At 45.8% G+C, this 24,790-nt stretch overlaps 1 protein-coding gene across 1 annotated transcript in view; it reads left to right on the plus strand.

The window, feature by feature from the left end:
- Positions 1–2,907: 2,907 nt before the first annotated feature.
- ZNF365 (zinc finger protein 365) overlaps positions 2,908–24,790 on the plus strand; it is a 30,637-nt gene continuing 8,754 nt past the window's right edge. Inside the window, exons 1-3 of the mRNA XM_029061269.2 lie at positions 2,908–3,034; positions 4,102–4,845; positions 20,583–20,763. Of these exons, the coding sequence (XP_028917102.1) occupies positions 4,115–4,845; positions 20,583–20,763 (912 nt within the window). The 5' untranslated portion in view covers positions 2,908–3,034; positions 4,102–4,114. The remainder of the gene's footprint in view (positions 3,035–4,101; positions 4,846–20,582; positions 20,764–24,790) is intronic.

Genomic DNA, 24,790 nt, shown 5'->3' on the forward strand with positions numbered 1-24,790 from the left:
CAAAACTCACCTGTGCCAGGCAGTAGCGGCACAGAAGAGAGTCGAGGGCGAAGATTCAAGTTCACTGCATGGAAGAAGACAAAGGTAAACCACTTCAGTATTTTTACCAAGAAAACTCTATGGATACATTACCCGAATGACTGCAGGTGGAGGTGGGGCTTTCTGGGAGAGATGTGCCCATGGAGTTGGTGTGGGTTGGAGATGGCATAAGACAGACGAGACTGCTCAGAAGGACACCTTGAACCAAACAGCAAAAAGCTAACATTGGAAGGGGCTCAGTAATTTAAATCCCTACATTGATGAAACAAGTTTACTATTATCTTCCAGTGGAGGTCCAAAGTTGAATTGTAATTTAGTACTTCCTCTAAAACTATTTTATGATTCACTGGACAGGGTCTGATCATCAGGCTACTTACTAACTCTCTAACAAGGGCCATCATTTATATTGCTCGAAATTGCAAACAGAGTTGTTGGAATGTAAGTAGTATAAATTAATACCACTGTAAATTTACAATTTACAATATGCAAATACCATTTGCATAGCTATCTTTTATTCAAGGTATGTCAAGTGTTTTTCTAGCAATATGTCATTTGCATCTCTCCCATTTCTCTGTGGCAGATCATTGCCAAGTATTGTTATCTGTATTTTATACAAAAAGGATTTCATGCTGAAGTAGTTGTCCAGCTAAAGCAGTTTCCCCTGGGAGAAACACATTTTATTATATTGTCTTCACCAGTGGATATGGGCTGAAACATCTTGGGGAGGAAGAACCCTTTAGCTCCTTCTTCATTCCACGGGACAGCTGGAGAAAAGTAGATCATGGAAGGGCTGGGCTTTGGATATATTTTGGGAAGTTAAAACATTCTGCATATAGGGCACAAAAATGTAACCCTTTTAGTGTGGCGTTCAGTGAAATCAATGGATCACAGTTCTTTCCATCATATAGCATTAAACTTTACCCAGAGAGGCAGGATTGTCTAGTGGTTATCGTGGGTACAAGTACATGTGCCTAACAAAAGACCAGTTGATAGTTCAAAGGGATGAGATTAGTTCTAAGTTATTAACATCTACTTTGCAATGATATTTAACACTGAGCGAAGGATGGAGGGTAAAGTCTAACAAAAGGTCACAGAGATTAGCAAAACGGTTTCCTCTGAAACAAAAATTAAATCGTATTGTTTACAGTCAAGAGGGGTTTGCTGATAACTGAGCCATCTACCAAGCAGGCTCCTCTTGGGAAAAGTTCAGGCTGGAAAAGAATAGGAAACATACAGTGAAGCTGTGGCGGGGGAGACTTCTGACACCTACAGATTTCTGGTAGGCAAGATCTGGATTGAGCAATATCACAGATCTGAGACCTTTCCCTTTGACGGGGAGAAAGATGGGGGTGAGGAAGTATAATAATACCATATAAAATGCGCTGCTGTGGGGCCTAGGGGGAGGAAGATCTTGTGATTTGAAGTGAAAAAAAAATCTGCTGAGAGGAAACGTGACGCAGGCATTACTGCAGAAACCAATGCCAGGAAGAGTTACTGTCCGGGAATCAATCAATCAATCGATGGTATTTCTTGAGTGCTTCCTATGTGCGGAGCACTGTAACAAGCGCTTGGGAGAAAATGATACAGCAGAATTATCAGACACGTTCCCCGCCCATACCCCAGGGACTTTCTAAAGGTGGCCCCGGGTAGGCACCCCTAGGCCCTGCTCCCCGTGGGGTGCAAACCCAGTCTTGGGCTGTAATTTCCAAAGCCCCCCTGGGAGAGATCATGCACTATGTTTTGAGCACATTCCTAGGGCAGGTTATTCATTCGATCATATTTACTGAGCCCTTATTGCGTGCAGAGCACTGTACTAAGCAGTTGGGAGAGTACGATACGATAACGGACAGATACCCGCACAGAGCTTACGGTCCAGAGCAGCTAGAAGTAGTGGGAGAAGCAGCCTAAGTGGAAAGAGGGAGGGCTTGGGAGTCGGAGGTCGTGGGTTCTAATCCCAGCTCTGCCCCTTGTCTGCTGTGTGAGCTTGGGCAAGTCACTTAACTTCTCTGTGCCTCAGTGACCTCAACTGTAAAATGGGGATTAAGACCGTGAGCCCCACGAGGGACAACTTGATGACCTTGTATCTATCCCAGGGCTTAGAACATTGCTTGGCACATAGTAAGCGCTTAACAAATACCTTCACCTCCCTCTTCCGATGCCCCTAGTTTGTCCCCTCCTAAAAGAGGCAGGGAGAGAACTGAGCCTTGCAGCTCCGCTCAGCAGGTCCGAGTCGTGCTAGAGGTGGGCGAGGTGGCAGGGCTTAAGACGGGGAAGGCCTGGCCGCCCCTCCCTCCCTCCCTCCTCCCAGGCCTCCGGGTCGTTGTCGGCGGATGGTGGGGCCGGGCCCGGCTGGGGGCCCCGGGGTGCGGGCGGTCCTGTGCGGCTCTGTCCAGGCCCGGCTCGGCTGAAAACCGCTCTCCCAGCTCTCCCTTTCCCACTCTTCCTCCTCCCTCTCTCCCCTTCCTCCTCCTCCCTCCTTCTCCTCCTCCCTCTCTCTCCTCCCTTTCCTCCTCCCTACTTTTCCTTCTCCCTCCTCTTCTCCTCCACCTCCCTTTCCTCCTCCTCCCCTCCTCCTCCTCCCTCCTTCCCTCCTCCTTCCCTTCTCCCTTCCCTCCTCCTCCTTCTCTCCACCCTTTTCTCCTCCCCTTTCCCTCCTCCTTCCTTCCCTTCTCCCTTCCCTCCTCCTCCTTCTCTCCACCCCTTTCTCCTCCCTTTTCTCCTCCTCCCTCCTCCCCCCATTTCTCCTCTTCTCCTCCTCCTCCCTCTTTCCCTCCCCCCTCCCTCTTCCTCCTCCTCCTCCCCCCTCTTTCCCTCCTCCCGCCCCCCTCCCTCTCCTCCTACAGGCCGTGCAGCAGCAGCAGGAGCAGCAGCAGCAGGAGCAGGAGCAGCAGCAGGAGGAGCAGGAGCAGGTCGGGCCCCGGCTCCGTCTGCAGCGGCGGGGGCGGGGGCGGCAGCAATAACAGCAGCAGCAGCAGCAGCAGCAGCAACAAGTCCGGTAGGGCCGGGGTCGCTCTCCGCAGCGGGCAGGGGCAGGGGCAGGACCAGGACTCAGGAGAGGGGCAGCAGCGGCAGGCCCCGCAGGGAGCGAGTGAGGCCACGGGCTCAGAAGACCCTCCCTCCACCTCCCCCTCTCCCTCCACCTCCAGAGGAGAAGCAGGGTTCCTCCTGGGTGGCACGTAGGTCTGGGCCCCAGGAAGCTTCCTTGCACCCACCGCAGTGCTCCAAACATGTGATGCGCCCCCCCCCCCCAATGCATACTCCTTCCTCCCCCCCCATCTGCACGCTAATATACCCCTCTGCCCCCGGGAGCGGGTACCTATGCTTTCTTCCTGCACCCTGCCTAAGCCTCTTTGCCATCTTCATGCCCAAGGAGAAATTGCATATCAACATATGTACCTGACAACCTGCATACCTACCAGTGCGGCACCCTGGCCCGATATATGTTTGCATGTATGTGTCTGCATGCAAGCCTGTGTGTGTAAGTAGGTTTCTGTCTCTAAGTCCGTAAGGTTGGATTCCCCCCCCAGGCAGGCCTGCCTTTCAGTCTCTGCCCCTTTTAGGTGTGGGTTGCACGAACGTATCGGCTCCTGACAGCAACCGTTACCTAGGATGTGATGGGGCTGCCCTCAGTGGCCAGCTGCTAAGTTGAAAATAATGATTTTTATGCTAAAATAATAAAAGCCCTCGGCGCTTCAAAGAGTTACCCGGGAGGTTAACCTTGAAAAACTAGGTATCCCCCCTACTGTGCCTTCATAAAATATTCTGTTAGAGTCCTAAATGGCTCTGATATAGCTACAGGCGATAGCTTGTCCGAGGACAGTTGGGATGTGGAGTTTGCAGGTTAGGAGATGATAAATTGACGGTTGCTTATTTTTCGTTACATGCTCATTTGCCGTGGCTCGTGATGGGCGGGGGAAAGTTTTCCTGCTTTTCCTTGCGACTAAACGGGCCTCTCTAGCAGATTTCCACCATCCGTCATCACCCCCAGTTATACACACAGTCGTCATCGGGCGCATCATTAAAGGGACCTAGTTGATCTTTTTTTTTTTGCCCCCTCCCCAGGATTTTGAGAGTAATGCAACAGAAGACGTTTGAGGAAAGCAGATACCCCTGGCAGGAGTCATTTGAAAATGTCACCGTTTGCCTACCTTTCCGGTGCCCAAGATGCGGCGACCGCACCAGGTTCAGAAGCCTGTCTTCCTTGAGGGCCCATCTGGAGTACAGCCATACCTATGATGACAGAAGCCTTCTGACCAAATGCAGCCTGTTCGCTTCCCTCAAAGACACGGACCTGATCGCTCCTTCGGAACCTCTGATCCAGGGAAACCTGGGAAGTGATTTCAAAGCGGTCAGACAAAAACCGTCCTGTGTTAATTTATGTGACCTAGTGTATGAGAACGCCAAGAACAGGAAGCCGGTCGAGGTGTTAGCCGAAAGACCCGTCTCTTTTGGACCGGCCTACACCCCCACGGACTCCTTAGATGGCCGCGTATCGAGCCCTGGGGTCCCCAACGCGGACTCCAAAGTTTCTTTTGAAGCCCACGTGAGGGAGAAGTTCAATCGGATGGTAGAAGCTGTGGATAAGACGATAGAGAAGAGGATCGATAAACTCACGAAGGAGCTGACTCAAAAGACTGCCGAACTGTTGGAAGTCCGGGCGGCTTTTGTGCAGCTGACTCAGAAAAAGCAAGAAGTTCAGAGGCGCGAGAGGGCCTTGAACAGACAGGTTGATGTTGCAGTGGAGATGATTGCTGTGCTGAGACAGCGCCTCTCAGAGTCTGAGGAGGAGCTTCTCAGAAAAGACGAGTAAGTGGAATTGAAAGGTTATTAGAGAAGCGGAGCTTTGTGATCTTTGATGTTCTTGGACCCGGTGTCAAGTGCAGCATTTGTATCTGGAAGGAAAAAATACAGAATCAGGAAATACCACAGTACCGGCCTAAAGGGCAGTCTCATCTCCTTTGGCCTGAAGAATTCTTACGTTTATATTCTAGAATTCCGCATCTTGTTTGAGAAGGCGTAAGATATCCTGCAAAGACTTACCCAGATTTCAAACTCAGACAAGATGGCTTTTCCCAAGAGAATCCTCTCTGAATGAAATCTCATTTAGCATTTTCCCTATAGGTAGTTCTTACGACATCTAGCAGGGAGCAAGCCTTTGCATATTATTGGGTAAAATAGAATTACTTCAGCCTTGAGTTCATCAGAGGAATCCAAATCCAAAGAATTGCCGCTCACCCTTGCAGTAAGGCAGAAAATTAACTTTTCAAATGTTAACTTAAATTATTAGTCGTTTTTGCTGACTGTTAGTCGGATATGAATCTGTCTAGCTTTGACCATCGTGTTCAGCAATTAAGCTAAGTACCACTTAGTGGGGGCAGATGGCCAAGTCTCTGCAGTGTTGGCACAGCAAAGATGTTGGTTGGTTTTCGGAAGCTCCAATGGGCACGTCAGGAGTTTGGGACCTGTCAGTATCTGTCTTGTAACTGAAGGTTCAGAGAGGAGCTTGGAAGTTCCCGGGAAAGAGCCGGCCAGGATTAGTCAGATCTCTTACTGGCCCTCCTGCTTCCCCTCCCTGAAACTCCCCTAGATGGCTTCTCCATCCATCTCCCCCACCACTGCGTCATCATCATCATCAACAACAACTGTGTTCTTTGAGTGCTTACTATGTGCAGAGCACTTCACTACGCATTTGGGAGAGTGCAATACCACAAAGTTGGCCTACGTGTTCCCTGCCTAAATGAGTTTACAGTGAAGATGCTGTCCCCTCCCTTCAGTTTCCCATGGCTGCTGCAGCTCACTCATGCCCAGTGAAGTCTTTACACTAGTTAAGGCCTACTGAGAGCTCATCTCCTCCAGGAGGCCTTCCCAGACTGAGCCCTCCCTTTCCCTTTGCTCCTCCTCCCCTCCCCATTCCCCTTACTCCCTCCCTTTGCTCTTCCCCCTTCACCCTCCCCACAGCACTTGTGTGTATTTGTATATATTATTTCTCTATTTATTTTGGTAATGATGTGTATATATCTATGATTCTATTGATCTCGATGATATTGACGCCAGACTACTTGTTTTGTTTTGTTGTGTGTCTCCCCCGTTTAGACTGTGAGCCCACTGTTGGGCAGGGATTGTCTCTATCTGTTGCCGAATTGTACTTTCCAAGCGCTTAGTACAGTGCTCTGCATATAGTAAGCGCTCGATAAATACGATTGAATGAATGAATTAATTAATTAATTAAGGGATCAGAAAGATTTGGGGGAGGGGTGGTGAAAACACGTATGTATCTGTGGTTCTGTTTTTCCCAGCATTCCATAGTATCCCTGATGGGAATAATAATAATTGTGGTATTTGTTAAAGGCTTACTGTGTGCCAGGCACCGTACTAAGCACTGGGGTGGGAACAAAACAATTGGGTTGGACACAGTCCCTGTCATTCTTTCATTCATGCAATCATTTATTCATTCATTCATTCGTTCATAGTATTTATTGAGCACTTACTATGTGCAGAGCACTGTACTGAGCGCTTGGAATGTACAATTCGGCAACAAGCACTGGGGTAGATACAGGGTAATCAGGTTGTCCTATGTGAGGCTCACAGCTTTAATCCCCATTTTACAGATGAGGTAACTGAGGCACAGAGAAGTTAAGTGACTTGCCCTCAGTCACACAGCTGACAAGTGGCAGAGCCGGCATTCGAACCCGTGACTTCTGACTCCCAAGCCTGGGCTCTTTCCACTGAGCCATGCTGCTTCCCATATTTATTGAGCAGTTACTGCGTGCAGAGCACTATACTAAGCGTTGTCCCACATGGGGCTCACAGTCTTAATCCCCATTTTACAGAGGTTGCTGAGGCACAGAGAAATTAAATGACTTGCCCAAGATCACACAGCAGACAGGAGGAGGAGCAGGGATTAGAACCCAGGTCCTTCTGACTCCCAGGCCCGTGCTCTGTCCACTAGGCCATGCTGCTTCTCTGGGACCTTGGGTTGTGGGAGGCAAAAGGGTTGTGGGACTGCTCTTGGGTGCCTCCTGGCACAGGGAGGATGGGATCTGGCTTGGTGGCTTCTGCCTGGTTGAAGACCCTCCGTTCCCTGGGAAGCCATCGCTGGCTCAACCTCAACCTTCTCTTCTCTGGGCTGGGATCCCGGCTCCTTGTCCCGAACCGCTTGACAGCAGCGCAATCAAAGTCAAGAGGCCGACCCACCTCATTGCTGCAGGCCACGATGACGTGCTCTGGTTCAGACATGACGCTGCTTTTCTGGGCCACCAGGGTGTCTCTGGGGTGTCCTGAAATGTGTCTACCAACTCTGTTATATAATACTCTCCCAAACGCTTAGTACAGTGCTTTGCACACAGTAAGCCCTCATTTCCTTTGGGTATTTGTTAAGCACTTACTTTGTTCCAGGTACCGAACGAAGCACTGGGATAGATACAAGCTAATCAGGTTGGACACAGTCCATGGCCCACATGGGGCTCACAGTCTTAATCCCCGTTTTACAGTTGAGGTAACTTAATCTCCATTTTACAGATGAGATACAGGTGAAGCACAGAGAAGTGAAGTGACTTGCCCAAAGCTATGTAGCAGACAAGTGGCAGGGCTGGGATTAGAAGCCATGACTTTCTGACTCCTAGGCCCGTGCTCTTTCCACACTGCCATGCTGCTTCACTCCATCATGCTGCTTCATGTCCTTCAGCTCAGTCCAAGGTGGGAGTCCAGGGATCGTTATGTGCCACGGTGGCCCCTTCTGACCTACAACTGGCACCGAGCCACCTGAACCCCTTCTGTTGGGCCTCACTTAACGTGACCCTCTCTTTGGGGCTCTGTTTGTAATGAAAAAGGACACCAAGAAGCCCCCTGTTTCCACCCTATGCCCCTAGGGCAATGGAGCCCTAGAACGCTAGAGAGGTAGGTTGGGCCTGAGGCCTCTCAAAGCATCAACCCAAAGGGGACCTTGAACTGATGGGCTGGATCAGTGTTGATCAATAAATCCGGATCTTCCTTTGACTGGAACTGAGCCAAACGGGAACCAGCCACCATTCTGCTCTCCGTTTCCTGTACTGTCATGCACCAGTAGGCTCAATAGGTGTTCACAAACCTCTCGTTGTCTACCAACTCTATTGTATTGTACTCTCCCAAGCGCTTAATACAGTGTCCTGCACATACTAAGCTTTTGATAAATACGATAGGTTGATCGATAGGCTCAATAGTGCCCAGGGGGAAAATGTGGGGTGAATATCAAATGCTAAAAAGGTACAGATCCGAATGCTTAGGTGACGCAGAAGGGAGTAGGGGAGATGAGGGCTTATTTGGGGAAGGCCTCTTGGAGATGTGATTTTAATAAGGCTTGGAAGGTAGGGGGAGTGGTGGTCTGTCAGACATGAAGCGGGAGGGAATTCAGGTCAGTGGGAGGATATGGGCAGGATTGTCTGTGGTGCGGCAAACCAGACCCAGGTATCATGAGCAGGATTTTGTTAGAGGAGCAAAATGTGTGGACTGAGTTGTTGTAGATCAGTGAGGTGAGGCAGGAGGAGGGGTGAGCTCATTGAGTGCTTCAAAGCCAATGGGAAGGCATTTCTGTTTGATGCAGAGGTTCTTGAGTTGGGAGACATGAACTGAAAGTTTTTTTAGAAAAATGATCTTGGAAGCAGAGTGGAGTAAGGACTAGATGGGGAGAGACAGGAGGCAGGGAGGTCAGTGAAGAGCACTTGGATCAGCTGAGTATAAGTTTGGGTGAGAGAGAAGGGTAGATATTAGTGATGCTGTGAAGTTAGGGAGAGGTTAAATGAATGAATTGCTGCTTCTGGGCCACGGCATTTTGGGAGTGAGGTCCCGTAAGCACTGGTTCCGATGTTAGATGGTCCTGGGACAGGTGAGGCAATCCTGATGAGAGACAGAGATCTCTGTGCCCTGGCAGGCAGCAGGCCGTGTTTCTGAGGTCAGAGGGTCCCCGACTGCTGATCGGGGCTCAATGCTCTGAGTAGGTCCTTTTTTTTTCTTTTTTTGTAAATGACGTTTGTTGAGCGCTTGCTATGTACCGGGCACCGTACTAAGCACTGAAGTAGATACAAACTAATCAGGTTGGACACAGTCCTTGTCCCACCTGGGTTTCACAGTCTTAATTGATCCCCATTTTCTAGATGAGGGAACTGAGGGCCAGAGAAGTGAAGTACCTTGGCCAAGGGCACACAGCAAACAAGTGGCAGAGCCGGGATTAGAACCCATGACCTTCTGACTCCCAGGCCTAAGCTCTGTCCACTACGCCATGAGGCCTGGCAGTGACCGAACAGACGCCCGGTGGCTCGGTCAGCCCCGAGAAGTTGTCACATTTGGCCGACTTGCAGCTCCAAGCTTACCCCGGGGATGTGCCAAACCCCTTCCTCCGGCTGGACTGCTGATGCAGTTACATATCTGTGCGTAGGTCGCACTTGAAGAGAGCTGGATCGCACCAAGATGTTCTTAACTAAAATGATTAACAACTGAATTAATCTTTAAATAGAGCGAAATGAAATTGCCCATTAGCACTATCTTGTCTGATTTCTTGAGATATAACGGGAGTGGGGGGTGAGGGAGTGTCACGGCGCAGGAACAGTGGTCCAAAAATAGTGGGGAGTGAAAGGTAGGAAGGATGACAGTGTGACAGACAGGAAGGAGAGGCAGAGTCACAGACACAACATGGAAGTCGGAAGTTCTTCCGTGAGAAGGAGAACTGACTGGCAGCAGTCAAAAATGTATGGGGAGAGAGGGGGGTGAGATGATTGTGGCCACCATGCCATTTTCGCTGGCCACCCGTTCGTGCTCCAGACTGGAGGTGATGTCCCTACTGCCATCAGAGCTGTTCTCCAGGGTTTCTGGAGTGGGCACTTGCTTGCAGCTTGTTGCTGGAGACCTAGGAGGGCAGCCCCTAGTAGGGGCAGTCAATCTGTCATCAGTGTTATTTATTGAGTGCTTACTCTGTGCACTGTACTAATTGCTTAGCACTTAACAAGCAATGGCAGATGCTTTCAGTCTGGAGCATGAGCAGAATGCTGGCAGGGACTGTGTAGGTAGCGGATAGAACATGGGCCTGGGCGTCAGAAGGATCTGAGTTCTAATACTAGCTCCACCACTTCATTCATTCATTCAGTCGTATCTATGGAGCGCTTACTGTGTGCAGAGCACTGTACTGGAATGTCCAGTTGGGCAACAGATAGAGGCAATCCCTGCCCAACAACGGGCTCACCGTCTATAAGGAGGAGACAGACGACAAAACCAAACAAGTAGCCACTTGTCTGCTGTGTGACCTTGGGCAAGTTACATCATTTCTCTGTGCCTCAGTTACCTCATCTGCAAAACGGGGATTAGTACTGTGAGCCCCAGGTGGGTCAGGGACCGTGTCCAACCTAATTAGCTGTGTCTACCCCAGCGCTTAGAACAGTGCCTGGCACATAGTAATTGCTTAACAAATACCATAAAAAAAGAGAAACCATGCAGATGTCATCAACAAAAGTCAGAAAAAAATGAATAAATGAGTGGAGTAGTCTGGTGGATGAATTTATAACTAATATACTAATCATATTTACTGAGTACTTACTGTGTGTAGAGCACTGTACTAAGCCCTTGGGAAAGTACAGTATAACAGAGTTAGTAGACACATTCCAAGCCCACAACAAGCTTGCAGCGTAGACGGGGAGACAGACATTAATATAAATAAATTGCAGATATGTTCATAAGTGCTGTCAGACTGAGGGTAAGGTGAATAAAAGGTACAAATCCAAGGGCAAGGGTGATGCAGAAGGGAGTGGGAGAAGAGGAATTGGGGGCTTAGTCGGGGAAGACCTTTTTGAGGAGATGTGCTTTTAATAAGGCTTTAAAGGTGGGAAGAGTGATCATCTGTCAGATATGAAGGGGGAGGGCATTCCAGGCAAGAGCAGTAAGTGGGAGAGGGGTTGGTGGCGAGGTAGATGAGTTCAAAGTACAGTGAGTAAGTTGTCATTAGAGGAGTGAAGTGTGCGGACTGGGTTGTAGAAGGAAATCAGAGAGGTAAGGTAGGAGGGGGAAAGGTGATTGAGTGTTTTAAAGCCAATGGTAAGGAGTTTCGGTTGGATGTGGAGTTGTGGAGGCAACAACAGGAGGTTCTTGAGGAGTGGAAAGACACGTGCTGAATGTTTTTTAGAAAAATGAGCCCATCAGCAGAGTGAAGAATGGACTGGAGTGGGGAGAGACAGGAGGCAGGGAAGTCAGCAAGGAGGCTGTTGCAGTAATCAAGGCATTGTAGGATAAGTGCTTGGATTAATGTGATAGCAGTTAGGTTGGAGAGGAAAGGACAGTTTTTTGCAGTCTTGAAGGTTGAACCAACAGGATTTGGTGAAAGATTGAATATGTGGGGTGAATGAGAGAGATAAGTCGAGGATAACGCTAAGGTTACAGGCTTGTGAGATAGGGAGGATGGTGGTGCTGTCTTCAGGGATGGGAAAGTCAGGGTGGGAAAGATGGGAAGACAAGGTTTTGGTGGGAAGATGAAGCATTCTGTTTTAGACATGTTTAGTTTGAAGTGTCAGAGGGAAATCCAAGTAGAGATGTCCTGAGGGCAAGAGGACATAGACTGCGGAGGAGGTGAAAGATCGGGGCATGGGATGTAGATTTGGGAATCATCAGCATAGAGGTGGGAAGATGAGGAATTCTGTTTTGGACACATGAGGGATGTGTGTGAAGTGGGGAATAATGAGAGAATGCCTCCTGGAGGAAGTGGTTTTTAGGGTTACGGTTTTGAAGTTGGGAAGGGATATTGATTTGAGTGGGGAGGGAGGGAGTTGTAGATATCCCCAGCTGTAGAAATCCAACAAAATGGAACTGAAGTATTTTTCCATTATCTTGATCTGGAGTATCTAGGCAACCAGTCCTGTTTGAATGCTCAATTTTTTTTCAAAGTAAGAGCAAGGACATCTGGGCCTCTCTCTTTACATTCCTAACTGTGGCCAGCCAAAGGACCACAGACAACCTAGCCATGGGTCACAACTTCAATGTGTCTGCCTTATTCCCAAAAGTTCATTCTGCCTTACTTCCCTATCACTCTAACTAGAGCAGATTTACTCAGATTAGAATGTTGCAGTTAAAAAAACATGTTTGGCCCCAAATCCTCCAGGCAACTTTCTCTTTAGTTAGTTTATTCTCAAAATCTGTCTCCTGCTTAGCAAAAAGAAATATTCTTCACCTGCGTGGGCTGAGACATTTTTAGATGGTGAGTTGATAAAATATAAATGTTTAATTTATATTACTTTACTGGGATTCTGCGGGGATTTGTACGTGTCCAGAAATAGTATTTGCTGATGCCGGTCTATAAAAAGAATTGAGTGTGTGCCCCACTGGGTGTTTGCAAGTTGGGGAGGGGTACACTGAAGTGGTGTGTCTGCCCCAGGTGTAAAATTGGTTCTGGTTGGGGTGAGATTTAGTGAAAATTCCGGCCCCGGGAGATTTGCCAAGTCATACCTCACTTATACTTCAGTGGGAGTAAGAGATTATCTTTTAGGTGATTCTGTCTAAAAGTGTGCATGATGCCTTTCTTATCCACAAGATATTGCCTCGCCCAGAAAAGAGTTTACCGGAGGAATGCATAAACAAGATTAATCCTGTCTGGGTGACTGATCTATCTGCTGTGTGGAAAGCCTAAAGACCAATGGCTAGAACATTTTAGCTTGTGGGTATTTTTATCCATTAGCAGGACCATCTTGCTTACTCAGGAAAAGATTTTTAAGATGATGAGTCAGTGACTTATAATGGAATTTAAATCATTGAGTGGTTCACTGACTTTTTGGGTACACTCTGACATTAAAGTATACTTTGAAAAAAGAAAAGAGGTAGCATTTTATGTTCCAAATTGAATGTATCTTGAAGTTCAGCCAAACCCTATTTTTATACCCATTTACACTGTGAACACATTTAAAGTTTTCTGGGATATTGAAACACCCTCTGTTGATTTGACACAGTGAGATATGTGGTTGTGCAATGTTAGTAGTGTTTTCAGAGCACTAACTCTTTACGGAGCACTCTAACACTTGGAGGAGTACAGTAGACCTGACCCTTGCCATCAAGGAGCTTAACATCTAGTGAGGGAGGCAGACACTAAAATAAATTACAGCAAGGGGAAATCAACAGAGTTTAAAGATATGCATATATAACTGCTATCTTAGTGCATAGGTGAGATGAAAGTACTGTAGTATTAGGGGAGAAATGGGCTGGGGAAATATCAGATTAATCAGGAAAGGTCTTCTGGGGTAAAGGTGATTTTAGAAGGTCCTTGACTATAGAGAGAGCAGTGGTCTGCTGACTGTGAAAGGGAAGGAGAGTTCCAAGCGGAAGGGAAAGCGTAGTAAGAGATCAGTGGCCGAGAGGTGAGAATGAGGTAGGTACAGTGAATAGGTTGGCTTGAGTGGAGCAAAGCATGAAAGTTGGGGTTTAATAGGGGAGGAGTAAGGATAAATAGTAAGGGGAGAGAGATATGATTGAGTGCCTTAAAGTCAATGATCAGGAGTTAATGTAGAGAAAAGTTAGCAACCGTTGGAGGATATTGACGAGGGCGGAGATGTTTGCAAAGCAATGTTTTAAGAAAATGATCCAAGAAACAGTGAAGTATATGGACTGGGGAGAGACTGAAAAGAGAGAATGTCTGAAAGAAGGCCTATGTAGTAGTCTCGTCGAGACGTGACAAGTGCTTGAACCAGCATGATGTTAGCATAGATGGAAAGAAAGGGGCAAATTCTGGAGATGTGAGGAAAAGAGCTGTTAGGATTTGGTGAATGATTGAATATGCAGATTAAAAGAGATAAATCAAGGATAGTGCCAAAGTTGCCAGCTTGGGAAAAGGGGAAGGTGATGGTGTTGTCAGTAGTGATGGGAAAGTTAAGGATGAGTTCAATTTTGGATTTGCTCACCTTGAGGTGCCAGTGAGACATTCCACATAGCCTATGTCCTGGAGACAGTAGGAGATGCAAAATTGCAAAGAAGTAGCAAGGTCAGGGCTGGTGAGGTAGATTTGGGAGTCATCTGTGTAGAGATGTGTCCTTCGCTCTTATGAATGAATGAATGGTGGATGGATGGATGGTTGAATAAATGAATGAAAGGAGAAATAAATGAATGAAAGGAGATGTGCCTTCAGGAAGGCTTTGAAGGTGGAGCAAGTGACCGTCTCTTGGATGTGAAGAGCAAGGGCATTCCAGCCTAGAGGCAGGATGTGGGCAAGAAGTTGGCATCGAGGTAGACGAGATCAACGTACAATGATTAGGTTGGCATTGGCATTGAAACAGTGTGGGAAGAGTTGCAGCAGGAAATGAGCAATATGAGATAGGAGGGGGCAAGAGCGACTAAATTACTGAAGGCACATCTCCTCCAAGAAGCATACTCTGACTTAGCCCTCCTCTCCTCTTCTCCCACTCCCTTCTGCGCCGCTCTTACTTGCTCCTTCATTCATCCTCCTCATCCCCACAGTACATATGTATATATCTGTATATCTCTGTTTACTTATTTATTTATCTGTTTATTTATATTAATGTCTGTCTCCCCCTCTGTGGGCAGGAATGTGTCCATTTGTTGTTATATTGCACTCTCCCAAGCGCTTTGTACAGTGTTTTGCACACAGTAAGCGCTCAATAAATACGGCTGAATGAATGAATGAACTAAAGTCATATCTCCTCCAGGAAGCCTTCCCTTTCAAGCGCACATCCCTCCACCCATGTATGGAGTGTCATTCCCACCTCCCAGGCCCTTACCAATCAATCATACTTATTGAGCCCTTACTATGTGCAGAGCACTGTACTAAGCAGTTGGGAGAATACAGTGCAACAGAGTTGGTAGATACGTTCCCTGCCCATAATGAACTTACACTCTAGAGACAAGCTTATAGTCTAGAGACTGTACATATGTCCATATTCTTATACTCTGTTGCCTCCCTCACCTGTCATTTATTTTTATGTCCTCGCTTCCCTGAGGATAAGGTAGGATCATATCTACCAACTATATTGCAAGTGCTTAGTATGCTTCTCTGTGCATTGATTGAGCTGAAGCCTTAATAGTGGATGAGCACCTGAGGGGAGTGAGTGCATATGGAGAAAAGAAGGGGACTTAGAGCTAATCCTTTGGGAGTGGGAGGCAGAGGAAGAACGGACTGAATAAGCCAAGAAGAAGCAGCCAGACAATTAGGAGGATCGCCAAGAAAGGACAGTGTCGGTGAAACAAAAGATGAGTAGCACAGCTCTACTGAAATGAGCTCCTTACACCTGACCCCATTCTACTTTTGCCACCAAGAAGCAAGTTGGCAGGGTCCCTCAGTTCTTCTCTACTCTGTCCTCTTCAGTTTCTACAGCCTTCGTTCTTAAAGTGGCTGTTCATTTGTTTTTTGGCTGTCTTGTGGACACCATCATATCCAGTCATTTTACCTTAAATGTTCTATCTATCTGCCACTGAGTCCCATCATTTGGAAATGGCTCCATTGTTTACAGGGATTTGGGAGGAGAACGTAGCATGGGGTAGTGGAAAGAGAAGGGGCCAGGGAGTCATAGGGCCAGGATCCTAATCCCGGCTCTGCCTCTAGTCTGCTGTGTGACCTTGGGCAAGCCACTTAACTTCTCGTTCCTCAGTTACCTCATCTGTAAAATGGGGATTAAGACTGTGAGCCCCGTGTGAGACATGGATTGTGTCCAACTTGATTATTTTGTAATTATACCAGTCCTCAGAACTGTTTCTGGCACAGAGTAGGCACTTAACAAATACCATAAAAACAAAAAAGCCACAGCGGCTCTGGAGCCAGGCCCTCAGTGACACACTCTAGGTTCTGTAGATTTCCACAAAGAACCTTGTAAAATCTCTTTTTTCTGCTTGGCTGTGAGCTCCTTGAGGTCAGAGATTGTGTCTACCCGCTGTACAGTACACCCCCAGGCCCTCAGGACAGTGTTCTACAAACAGTAAGCTCTTAATAAACACCACTGATTGATCAATCACCTTACATAACGTACCTAAAGTACATCTGATACTTCTGGATTGGCAAAGGGATGTCTGGCATCAGTCCGTCAGTAACCACCCTTACCCACTCTGGTTTTGTGACGCACTGCACCAGAAAAGAAATTCCCTAAAGCCTTCAAGAGCAAACTTATCCCCTGCTAACCCCACTGGGCCTTTGTGGCAATACTTATCCAAGGGGAAGGATCTTTACCAAACCAGGTGTTTAATAGCCAAGAATGAGTCAGCAGAGAAAGGCCTCGAGAGGTGAGTTTCCATGCCAAAATGGGAGAGGGATTCTAGGGAGGACCTAGGGCAGGGTAACGTAACTGGTGAGAGAGAAAATTAAATGGGAGGAGACTATAACTCCCATTACACTTGGCAGAGTGAGTTCTCTAAGGAGGAGATGATGGAACAAACTCATATTCCCTTGGCTAGTTCTTATCCGTTTGAGAATTCAATGGAACAAAACAAAAAGTCATGCAAGCTACCTGAAAAACATGGAATGTGTCTTTAAGAGAGAAACAAACCAAAAGATGACAAAGATGGTTGTCCTATTAACATCAGAAGGAAAAGATGACATCTTGGAGGACCTATGGTTCAGAATGCTTCCCATTAAGGCCTCACATTATTTGAGGTGTATTAAAGACATTATAAATTGTCCAATTTTCATGGCTTCTGCAAATTGCCATTAAGATGGCTAGACTTATTTAGGGCCAACAAAATATAGAAGAAACTGCATTATCTGAACTGTATGGGACCAGGCATAATTTGGAGAAATGACAGTTTATACTATTAGTCTACTAAAATATATTAAGTGCTTACAATGTTCAAAGGGATTGCATGAAAATCCAATTAAAACATGAACCCCTTAGGAGTCACAATAAGCCCCCCTTTTCCTCAGCTCCCCCTCCACTCCCCGTCACCCCAACTCGCTCCCTTTGTTCTAACCCCTGCCCCACAGCACTTGTATACATATGTATATATCTATAATTCTATTTATAATGATAATGTTGGTATTTGTTAAGCGCTTACTATGTGCAGAGCACTGTTCTAAGCACTGGGGTAGACACAGGGGAATCAGGTTGTCCCATGTGGGGCTCACAGTCTTCATCCCCATTTTACAGATGAGGGAACTGAGGCACAAAGAAGTGAAGTGACTTGCCCACAGTCACACAGCTGACAAGTGGCAGCGCTGGGATTTGAACTCATGACCTCTGACTCCAAAGCCCATGCTCTTTCCACTGAGCCACGCTGCTTCTTTATATTAATGCCCATTTACTTCTTTTTATATGTATATATCTATAATTCTGTTTATCTATATTGATGCTATTGATGGCTGTTGTAGTTTTGATGTCTGTCTTCCCTCTTCTGAACTGTGAGCCCACTATGGGCAGGGATTGTCTCCTTTATTGCAGAATTGTACTTTCCAAGCACTTACTTCTGGCACAGCGTAAACACTTAACAAATACCATTAAAAACCAAACAAAACAAAAAATCCGCAACGGCTCTGGAGCCAGGTCCTCAGTGACACATCTTAAGGCTCTGTAGATTTCCACAAAGAGCCTTGTAAAGTTTCTTTTTCCTGCTAGGTTGTGCTAGTAAGCACTCAATCAATACGATTGAATGAATGAATGAACAGTCACGTGTAGCATTAACAACAGGATTTTTTTGTGGTATTTGCTAAGTGCTTACTATGTGCCAGGCACTGTATACTAAGCACTGGGATAGATAACACTGATAACAATAATAATAATAATAATAACGGTATTTGTTAAGCACTTACTATGTGCCAGGCATTTTACGAAGCACTGGGATGGATGCAAGTAAATTGGGTTGGACACAATCCCTATCCCATGTGGGGCTCACAGTCTCAATCCCCATTGTACAGATGAGGTGACTGCAGCACAGAGAAGTGAAGTGACTTGCCTAAGGTCACACAGCAGACAAGTGGCAGAGCAAGGATTATTCATTCATTCAATAGTATTTATTGAGCGCTTACTATGTGCAGAGCACTGTACTAAGCGCTTGGGATGAACAAGTCGGCAACAGATAGAGACGGTCCCTGCCGTTTGACGGGCTTACGGTCTAATCGGGGGAGACGGACAGACGAGAACAATGGCACTAAACAGCGTCAAGGGGAAGAACATCTCGTAAAAACCGATGGCAACTAAATAGAATCGAGGCGATGTACAATTCATTAACAAAATAAATAGGGTAACAAAAATATATACAGTTGAGCGGACAAGTACAGTGCTGTGGGGATGGGAAGGGAGAGGTGGAGGAGCAGAGGGAAAAGGGGAAAATGAGGCTTTAGCTGCGGAGAGGTAAAGGGGGGATGGCAGAGGGAGTAGAGGGGGAAGAGGAGCTCAGTCTGGGAAGGCCTCTTGGAGGAGGTGATTTTTAAGTAAGGTTTTGAAGAGGGAAAGAGAATCAGTTTGGCGGAGGTGAGGAGGGAGGGCGTTCCAGGACCGCGGGAGGACGTGACCCGGGGGTCGGCGGCGGGATAGGCGAGACCGAGGGACGGTGAGGAGGTGGGCGGCAGAGGAGCGGAGCGTGCGGGGTGGGCGGTAGAAAGAGAGAAGGGAGTTTGTCCTTCTGTCTCCCAGGCCCGAGCTCAAAGCTTTTGCCTCAGTATAACACACAGCATTCAATCAATCAATCATTCATTCAGTCGTATTTATTGAGTGCTTACTGTGTGCGGAGCACCGTATGTACAATTCAGCAACAAAGAGAGATAATCCCTGCCCACAACGGGCTCACAGTTTAGAAGGGGGAAATTAGACATCAAAGCAACTACAATAAGCATAGCATCAATATATATAAATAGAATTATAGATACAGATACAAAGCAAAACAAATAAACCATCCTATTTATTAGCACTTACTGCATGCAGAACACTGTACCAAGTGCTTTACTTGGTCATGGGTCACGACCAGTTTTGGTTTGAATAGTAAAAAACCCAAAGAAATAGCAACAGCTCCAAAACTGGGCTACAACTTGGTTCTCTGACCTTTGGGCATTTGATATTTGCCTCACCATCAGCCTCTCTGCACTTATGTACCTATCTAAAATTATTTAGTATAAAGTATTTATATTAATGTCTGTCTCCCCCATTAGGATGTAAGCTCACATCCTAATGGGGGAGACAGACATTAATATAAATACTTTATACTAAATAAATATAACACTGATGGTGGTGATGATGATGATGATGATACACCTGATAGTAAATCTCTCCTATTAGAAAAATTTTCCACCCAAGATGCAGATTTATCATTTTAACTGCTGTTTCCAAAAATGTTACCCACTTTGAACAGGGGTAATATTTGGAAGGTTGATTGAAAAGTAGAAAGAATACAATGGAAAGTACAAATCACTTCAGCCTCAGGGCCTAAAATAATTGCCTGAGCGAGGTTAGGAAAGGATCCTTCTTTCCTCTGACATAACACTTCAGAGTTTGTGAGATCTATAAATACTAATTTAAAAAGTTATTTTATAGAGTGCCGGCAGCAAAACATTACATGATTAAAAACACGTCTACAATAATAGTCTGAGAGTGCATTTAGATTTGTTATGGTGCATTTGTGGAGGTTAATGCTAGGAGGCAGATTAAGCTATCATTTGGTTTGGGTTTTTTTTGTACACTGAAAATTGTGTTGGAGAGGAAAGGAGGAATAAAAATTGGACTTTCTCGGATTTGCATCTGAAGTTTTGCAGCGGTATTGACTCTTTAATTAAAAATTGGAATATCCTCTGACTTAATATCCTAAATCTAAATCTATCCTAAATCTTATCTTTTGGTGAAGTGATTATTGTCTACTGTGTGTTTGAGTCATAGGGAAATTAGGTCATAGCCTTGGGCCAATCCATTTTAGAGGCCCCATGTAGAGTTACCCATAACTTCACTGTTCCTTCACCTAATAGCGTTTTGTCTTTGAAGCTGGTCATGTTATCAGGAAGACCTAAAGGGGGGGAGAAGCCGTAAGCCCATTCTGCTCCCAAACTGTCTTGACCTCCAGTAACTGACACTGTCTCTCTGCTAAGTCATTTCACTCCATATTTACACTTGATTACCTAGTCAGGTCAGATCAGGAGCTTAAAGTTCAAAATGGATTTACCTCTATTCTTCGAAGCTCAGACACAGGTGCCTGTAACCTTGATGTCCTTTTGCCAGGAATAATTTAAAAGTACCTGGAGCAAAGGTTGATAACTCCAATAAATCCAGGGTATAGCAACACATTTATTTCCTGTGCTTAGAAGATAATCAGTAGTAGAAGACAGTTCAGGAGTAATAATGTTGGTATTTGTTAAGCGCTTACTATGTGCAGAGCACTGTTCTAAGCGCTGGGGTAGATACAGGGTAATCAGGTTGTCCCAAGTGGCAGAGCTGGCATTCGAACCCATGACCTCTGACTCCCAAGCCCGGGCTCTTTCCACTGAGCCATGCTGCTTTTCAAGTGTTCAGGCTTCAGATCTCATTTGATTCCCAACTAGGAACAATAAGTATAAACTCTCCAGGCTGGTAATCTCTCCCATCTAATTTAAGTTTTCCCTTTTTCTATTCCATTGTTTCATTTCGCAGAGAAGTCGTGACTTTCAATCACTTCCTGGAAGCAGCAGCGGAGAAAGAACTTCAAGGGAAAGCCAGACTCCAGAACTTTATTGAGAATCTGCTACAGCGAGTTGATTTGGCAGAAAGACAGCTAGAATATTATCAAAGTCAGCAGGTTATGGGACACTGCAATGATGTCAGCGAAAATGTGGTGAGTCCAGCACACTGTAGAGTTTAAACCTGAATTTAATTATGAGCATATCTTAAGTAGTGAGAAAGTCAGTGGTGGAGTGGACAGTGATTTCGAGATAATGATCGAGACAACTTCGGTTGTTGAACCCCAAACTAGGCAAGGCTTTTCACTCTGAAGTAAAATTCTGATCACCCTCCCCTTTCCCAAAAATCTAGATTTTTTTATGGTATTTGTAAAGTGCTTACTATGTGCCAGAGACTATACTAAGCTCTGGGGTAGATACAAAGTAATCAGATTGGACCCAATCCCGGTCCCATGTGGAGCTCACAGTCTTAATCCCCATTCTTCAGATGAGGTAGCGGAAGCACAGAGAAATTAACTGTCTCGCCCAAGGTCACACAGCAGATAAGTGGCGAAGGCAGGATTAAAACTCAGGTCCTTCTAACTCCCAGGGCCATGCTCTATCCACTAAGCCACGCTGTGTCTCTACCAGGGCATGCTAGTTTGCTCTCTTTTAAAGTTTCATTTGGTTATTTCCAGCACAATATAGTTTTGTTCTAAGCATTATTCATAGTCACTTCGACTGGGAAGATAGCAGAGTCAAACAAGAGACTAAAGAAGTCTAGTACATTCCTGGTCGTAGAATAACCATTTAACACAGTCTGACCAGAATATTTAAAATAGAACCATAATCAGGAAGAAAGGGAACAAAAGTATTCATTCACCAAAGTCAAATAATTAAAAAACCAACACAATTGTTTGCGCTTTGGATGTTACTTGACGTCAAATCAATCAGTCAACTGTATTTATTGAATGCTTACTGGGTGGAGTGCAGTGTATTAAGTGCTTGGGAGAAAATATAACAGAGTTGGTAGGCATGTTCCCTGCTCACAAGGAGCTGACAGTCTAGAGGGGGAGACAGTCATTAAAATAAATTACAATTTTGTGTATTAGTGCTGTGGGGCAACCATGTTATTTTTCCAAACACCATATCGCCGCTGTCAGCAGGATCCTAGACGGGGTGAACCGTGGGTCTGATTCAGTAATGGTGTCTCATACTTTTATGTTGTTAATCTATTCATGCTGCAAGGATTGTTGTTTAGTTCTCAGAGATTCCTTCCCTTGTCAAGAGTTTCTGGCCCATTAATGTCTTCTAGACTGTGAGCCCATTGTCGGCAGCGATTGTCTCTATTTGTTTCCGAATTGTACTTCCCAAGGGCTTAGTACAGTGCTCTGCACACAGTAAGCACTCTCTGTGCCTCAATCACCTCATCTGTAAAATGGGGATGAAGAATGTGAGCCTCACGTGGGACAACCTGATTACCCTATATTACCCTAGTGCTTAGTACAGTGCTTTGCACATAATGAGTGCTTATCAAATACCAACATTATTATTAGTAGTAGTAGTAAATATGATCGAATCTAGTAGGATGTGTTCAGGGAGAGAAATGGCAGGAGAGCTTTGGGAGAGACAGTAGGAAAGTAATTTATTTACATTAATGCTTATATCCCCCTCTAGACTGTAAGCTTGTTGTGGGCATGGAATGTGTCTGTTATATTGTTACATTTTACTCTCCCAGGCATTTAGTACAGCATTGGGCACACAGTAAGCACTCAATAAATATGCCCGACTGCTGACTGAAAGTCATCGAGAGTCTAGGTCATCGGGATACTATCCCTTTTGGCTCTCTCTGGTTCAATTCTTTTCAGCTGCCTCTCCTGCTGCAGCCGTAAACTCCCTCCAGATTTGGACTGTAATATATGGCGGTACTGTAATAATAATAATAATAATGGCATTTGTTAAGCGCTTACTGTGTGCCAAGCACCGTTCTAAGCGCTGGGGGGGATACAATGTAATCAGATTGTGCCACATGGGGCTCATAGTCTTAATCCCCATTTTACAGGTGAGGTGACTGAAGCACAGAGAAGTTAGGTGAGTTGCCCAAAGTCAAACAGCAGACAAGTGGCAGAGCGGGATTAGAACCCATGACCCCTGATTCCCAAGCCTGGGCTCTTTCCCCTAAGCCACGCTGCTTCTCAAACTATGCCAAGTTAGAAGGTACAAGAATCAGATTGTTGCTAGTGAGCCTGGCATGCAAGAACCATCCGTTGGCTGAAAATGGCAATCAGTCAATCAATCAGTGGTATTTACTGAGCACATACAATGTGCAGAACACTGTACTAGGCAATGATTCTCAAGTGCCTATAGGATTAGAAACAGTAAATCCACTTGAGCCAAGCTAAACAGTACTATATTCATTTCATTCATTCATTCATTCAATCGTATTTATTGAGTGCTTACTGTGTGCAGAGCACTGTACTGAGTGCTTGGAAAGTACAATTCAGCAATAGAAATAATCCTTGCCCACAATGGCAAATAGAAATATAGAAGCAGCGTGGCTTAGTGGAAAGAGCACGGGCTTGGGAGTCAGAGGATGTGGGTTCTAAGCCTGACTCCGCCACTTGTCTGCTGTGTGACATTGGGCACGTCACTTAATTTCTCTGTGCCTCAGTCACCTCATCTGTAAAATGGGGATTAAAAGTGTGAGCCCCACATGGGACAACCTGATTACCCCGTATCTACCCCAATGCTTAGAACAGTGCTTGGCACATAGTAAGCGCTTAACAAATACTGTAATTATAAATGATTATCATATAGATGTATACACAAGTGAAACAAGTAAACAGGCATTAATGTAAATAAATAGAATTATAGGTATGTGCATATATACACAAGTGCTGTGAGGCAGGGAGGAGAGCAAAGGGAGCGAGTTGGGGCTATGGGGAGGGGTTGGGGGGAGCTGATGAAAATGGGGGCTTAGTCTGGGAAGGCCTCTTGGAGGAGGTGAGCCTTCAAGTAAGGCTTTGATGGGGGGAAGTGTGATTGTTTGGCAGATTTGAGGAGGGAGGACGTTCCAGGCCAGAGGTGGGATTGGAGGAAGGGGTTGACGGTGGAGAGGCGAGAATGAGGCACAGTGAGAAGTTAGCACTGGTGGAGCGGAGTCTATGGGTTGGGATGTAGAAGGAGAGAAGGGAGGTGACGTAGGAGGTGGCAAGGTGATGGAGAGCTTTGAAGCCAAGAGTGAGGAGTTTTTGCTTGATACAGAGGTTGATAGACAACCACTGGAGATTTTGGAGGTGGGGGGTGACATGCCCAGAGCGTTTCTGTAGAAAGATGATCTGGGCAGCAGAGTGTATTATAGACTGAAGTGGGGAGAGACCGGAGGTTGGGAGATCAGAAAGGATGCTGATGCAGTATATGACAACCCTTAATTAGTGTTCAGATGTTAAGGAAGTCCATGTCCAATTTTAAAGGGAAATGGACAGCTTCTCATTTTTATAGTACACTCAGTTCTACGGTAACATGTGTTCACACTGTATGCTTTGACTAGAACATTGTAATGGGATTGGGAAACATTTGTCTGACAATGTGAGCCTGCTTGGTTGCAACACAGCAGGGAATCAGAAAGAATGATTCCTGCAAATACCGATGGCATCTGGACGGGTGAGTGTATCAGAGTGACTTTGCTTTAATGCAGGGTTTTGCAAAAATCCAGTCTCTGTGTTACAGAAGAAATAGGTGTTCTTTAACTTCTGGGTTAAACTGTATGTTTATAAAATTTATAATATAAATAATAAACCATAATAAGATCGATTGTCCTGAAAGATGTGTCAAAATAAAATTGAAAAAAGTGCCCATAATAATAATAATTTAATAATGTTGGTATTTGTTAAGCGCTTACTATGTGCAGAGCACTGTTCTAAGCACTGGGGTAGACACAGGGGAATCAGGATGTCCCACGTGGGGCTCACAGTCTTAATCCCCATTTTACAGATGAGGCAACTGAGGCACAGAGAAGTTAAGTGACTTGCCCACAGTCACACAGCTGACAAGTGACAGAGCTGGGATTCGAACTCATGACCGCCGACTCCAAAGCCCAGGCTCTTTCCACTGAGCCACGCTGCTAATTTTTAAGGGCTTACTATGTACCAAGTACTTACCAAGCCCTGAGATAGATAAAAGATCATCAGACAGTCCCTTCTC

This window comes from Ornithorhynchus anatinus, chromosome 3 (genome assembly GCF_004115215.2).
Source record: "Ornithorhynchus anatinus isolate Pmale09 chromosome 3, mOrnAna1.pri.v4, whole genome shotgun sequence".
NCBI lineage: Eukaryota > Metazoa > Chordata > Mammalia > Monotremata > Ornithorhynchidae > Ornithorhynchus > Ornithorhynchus anatinus.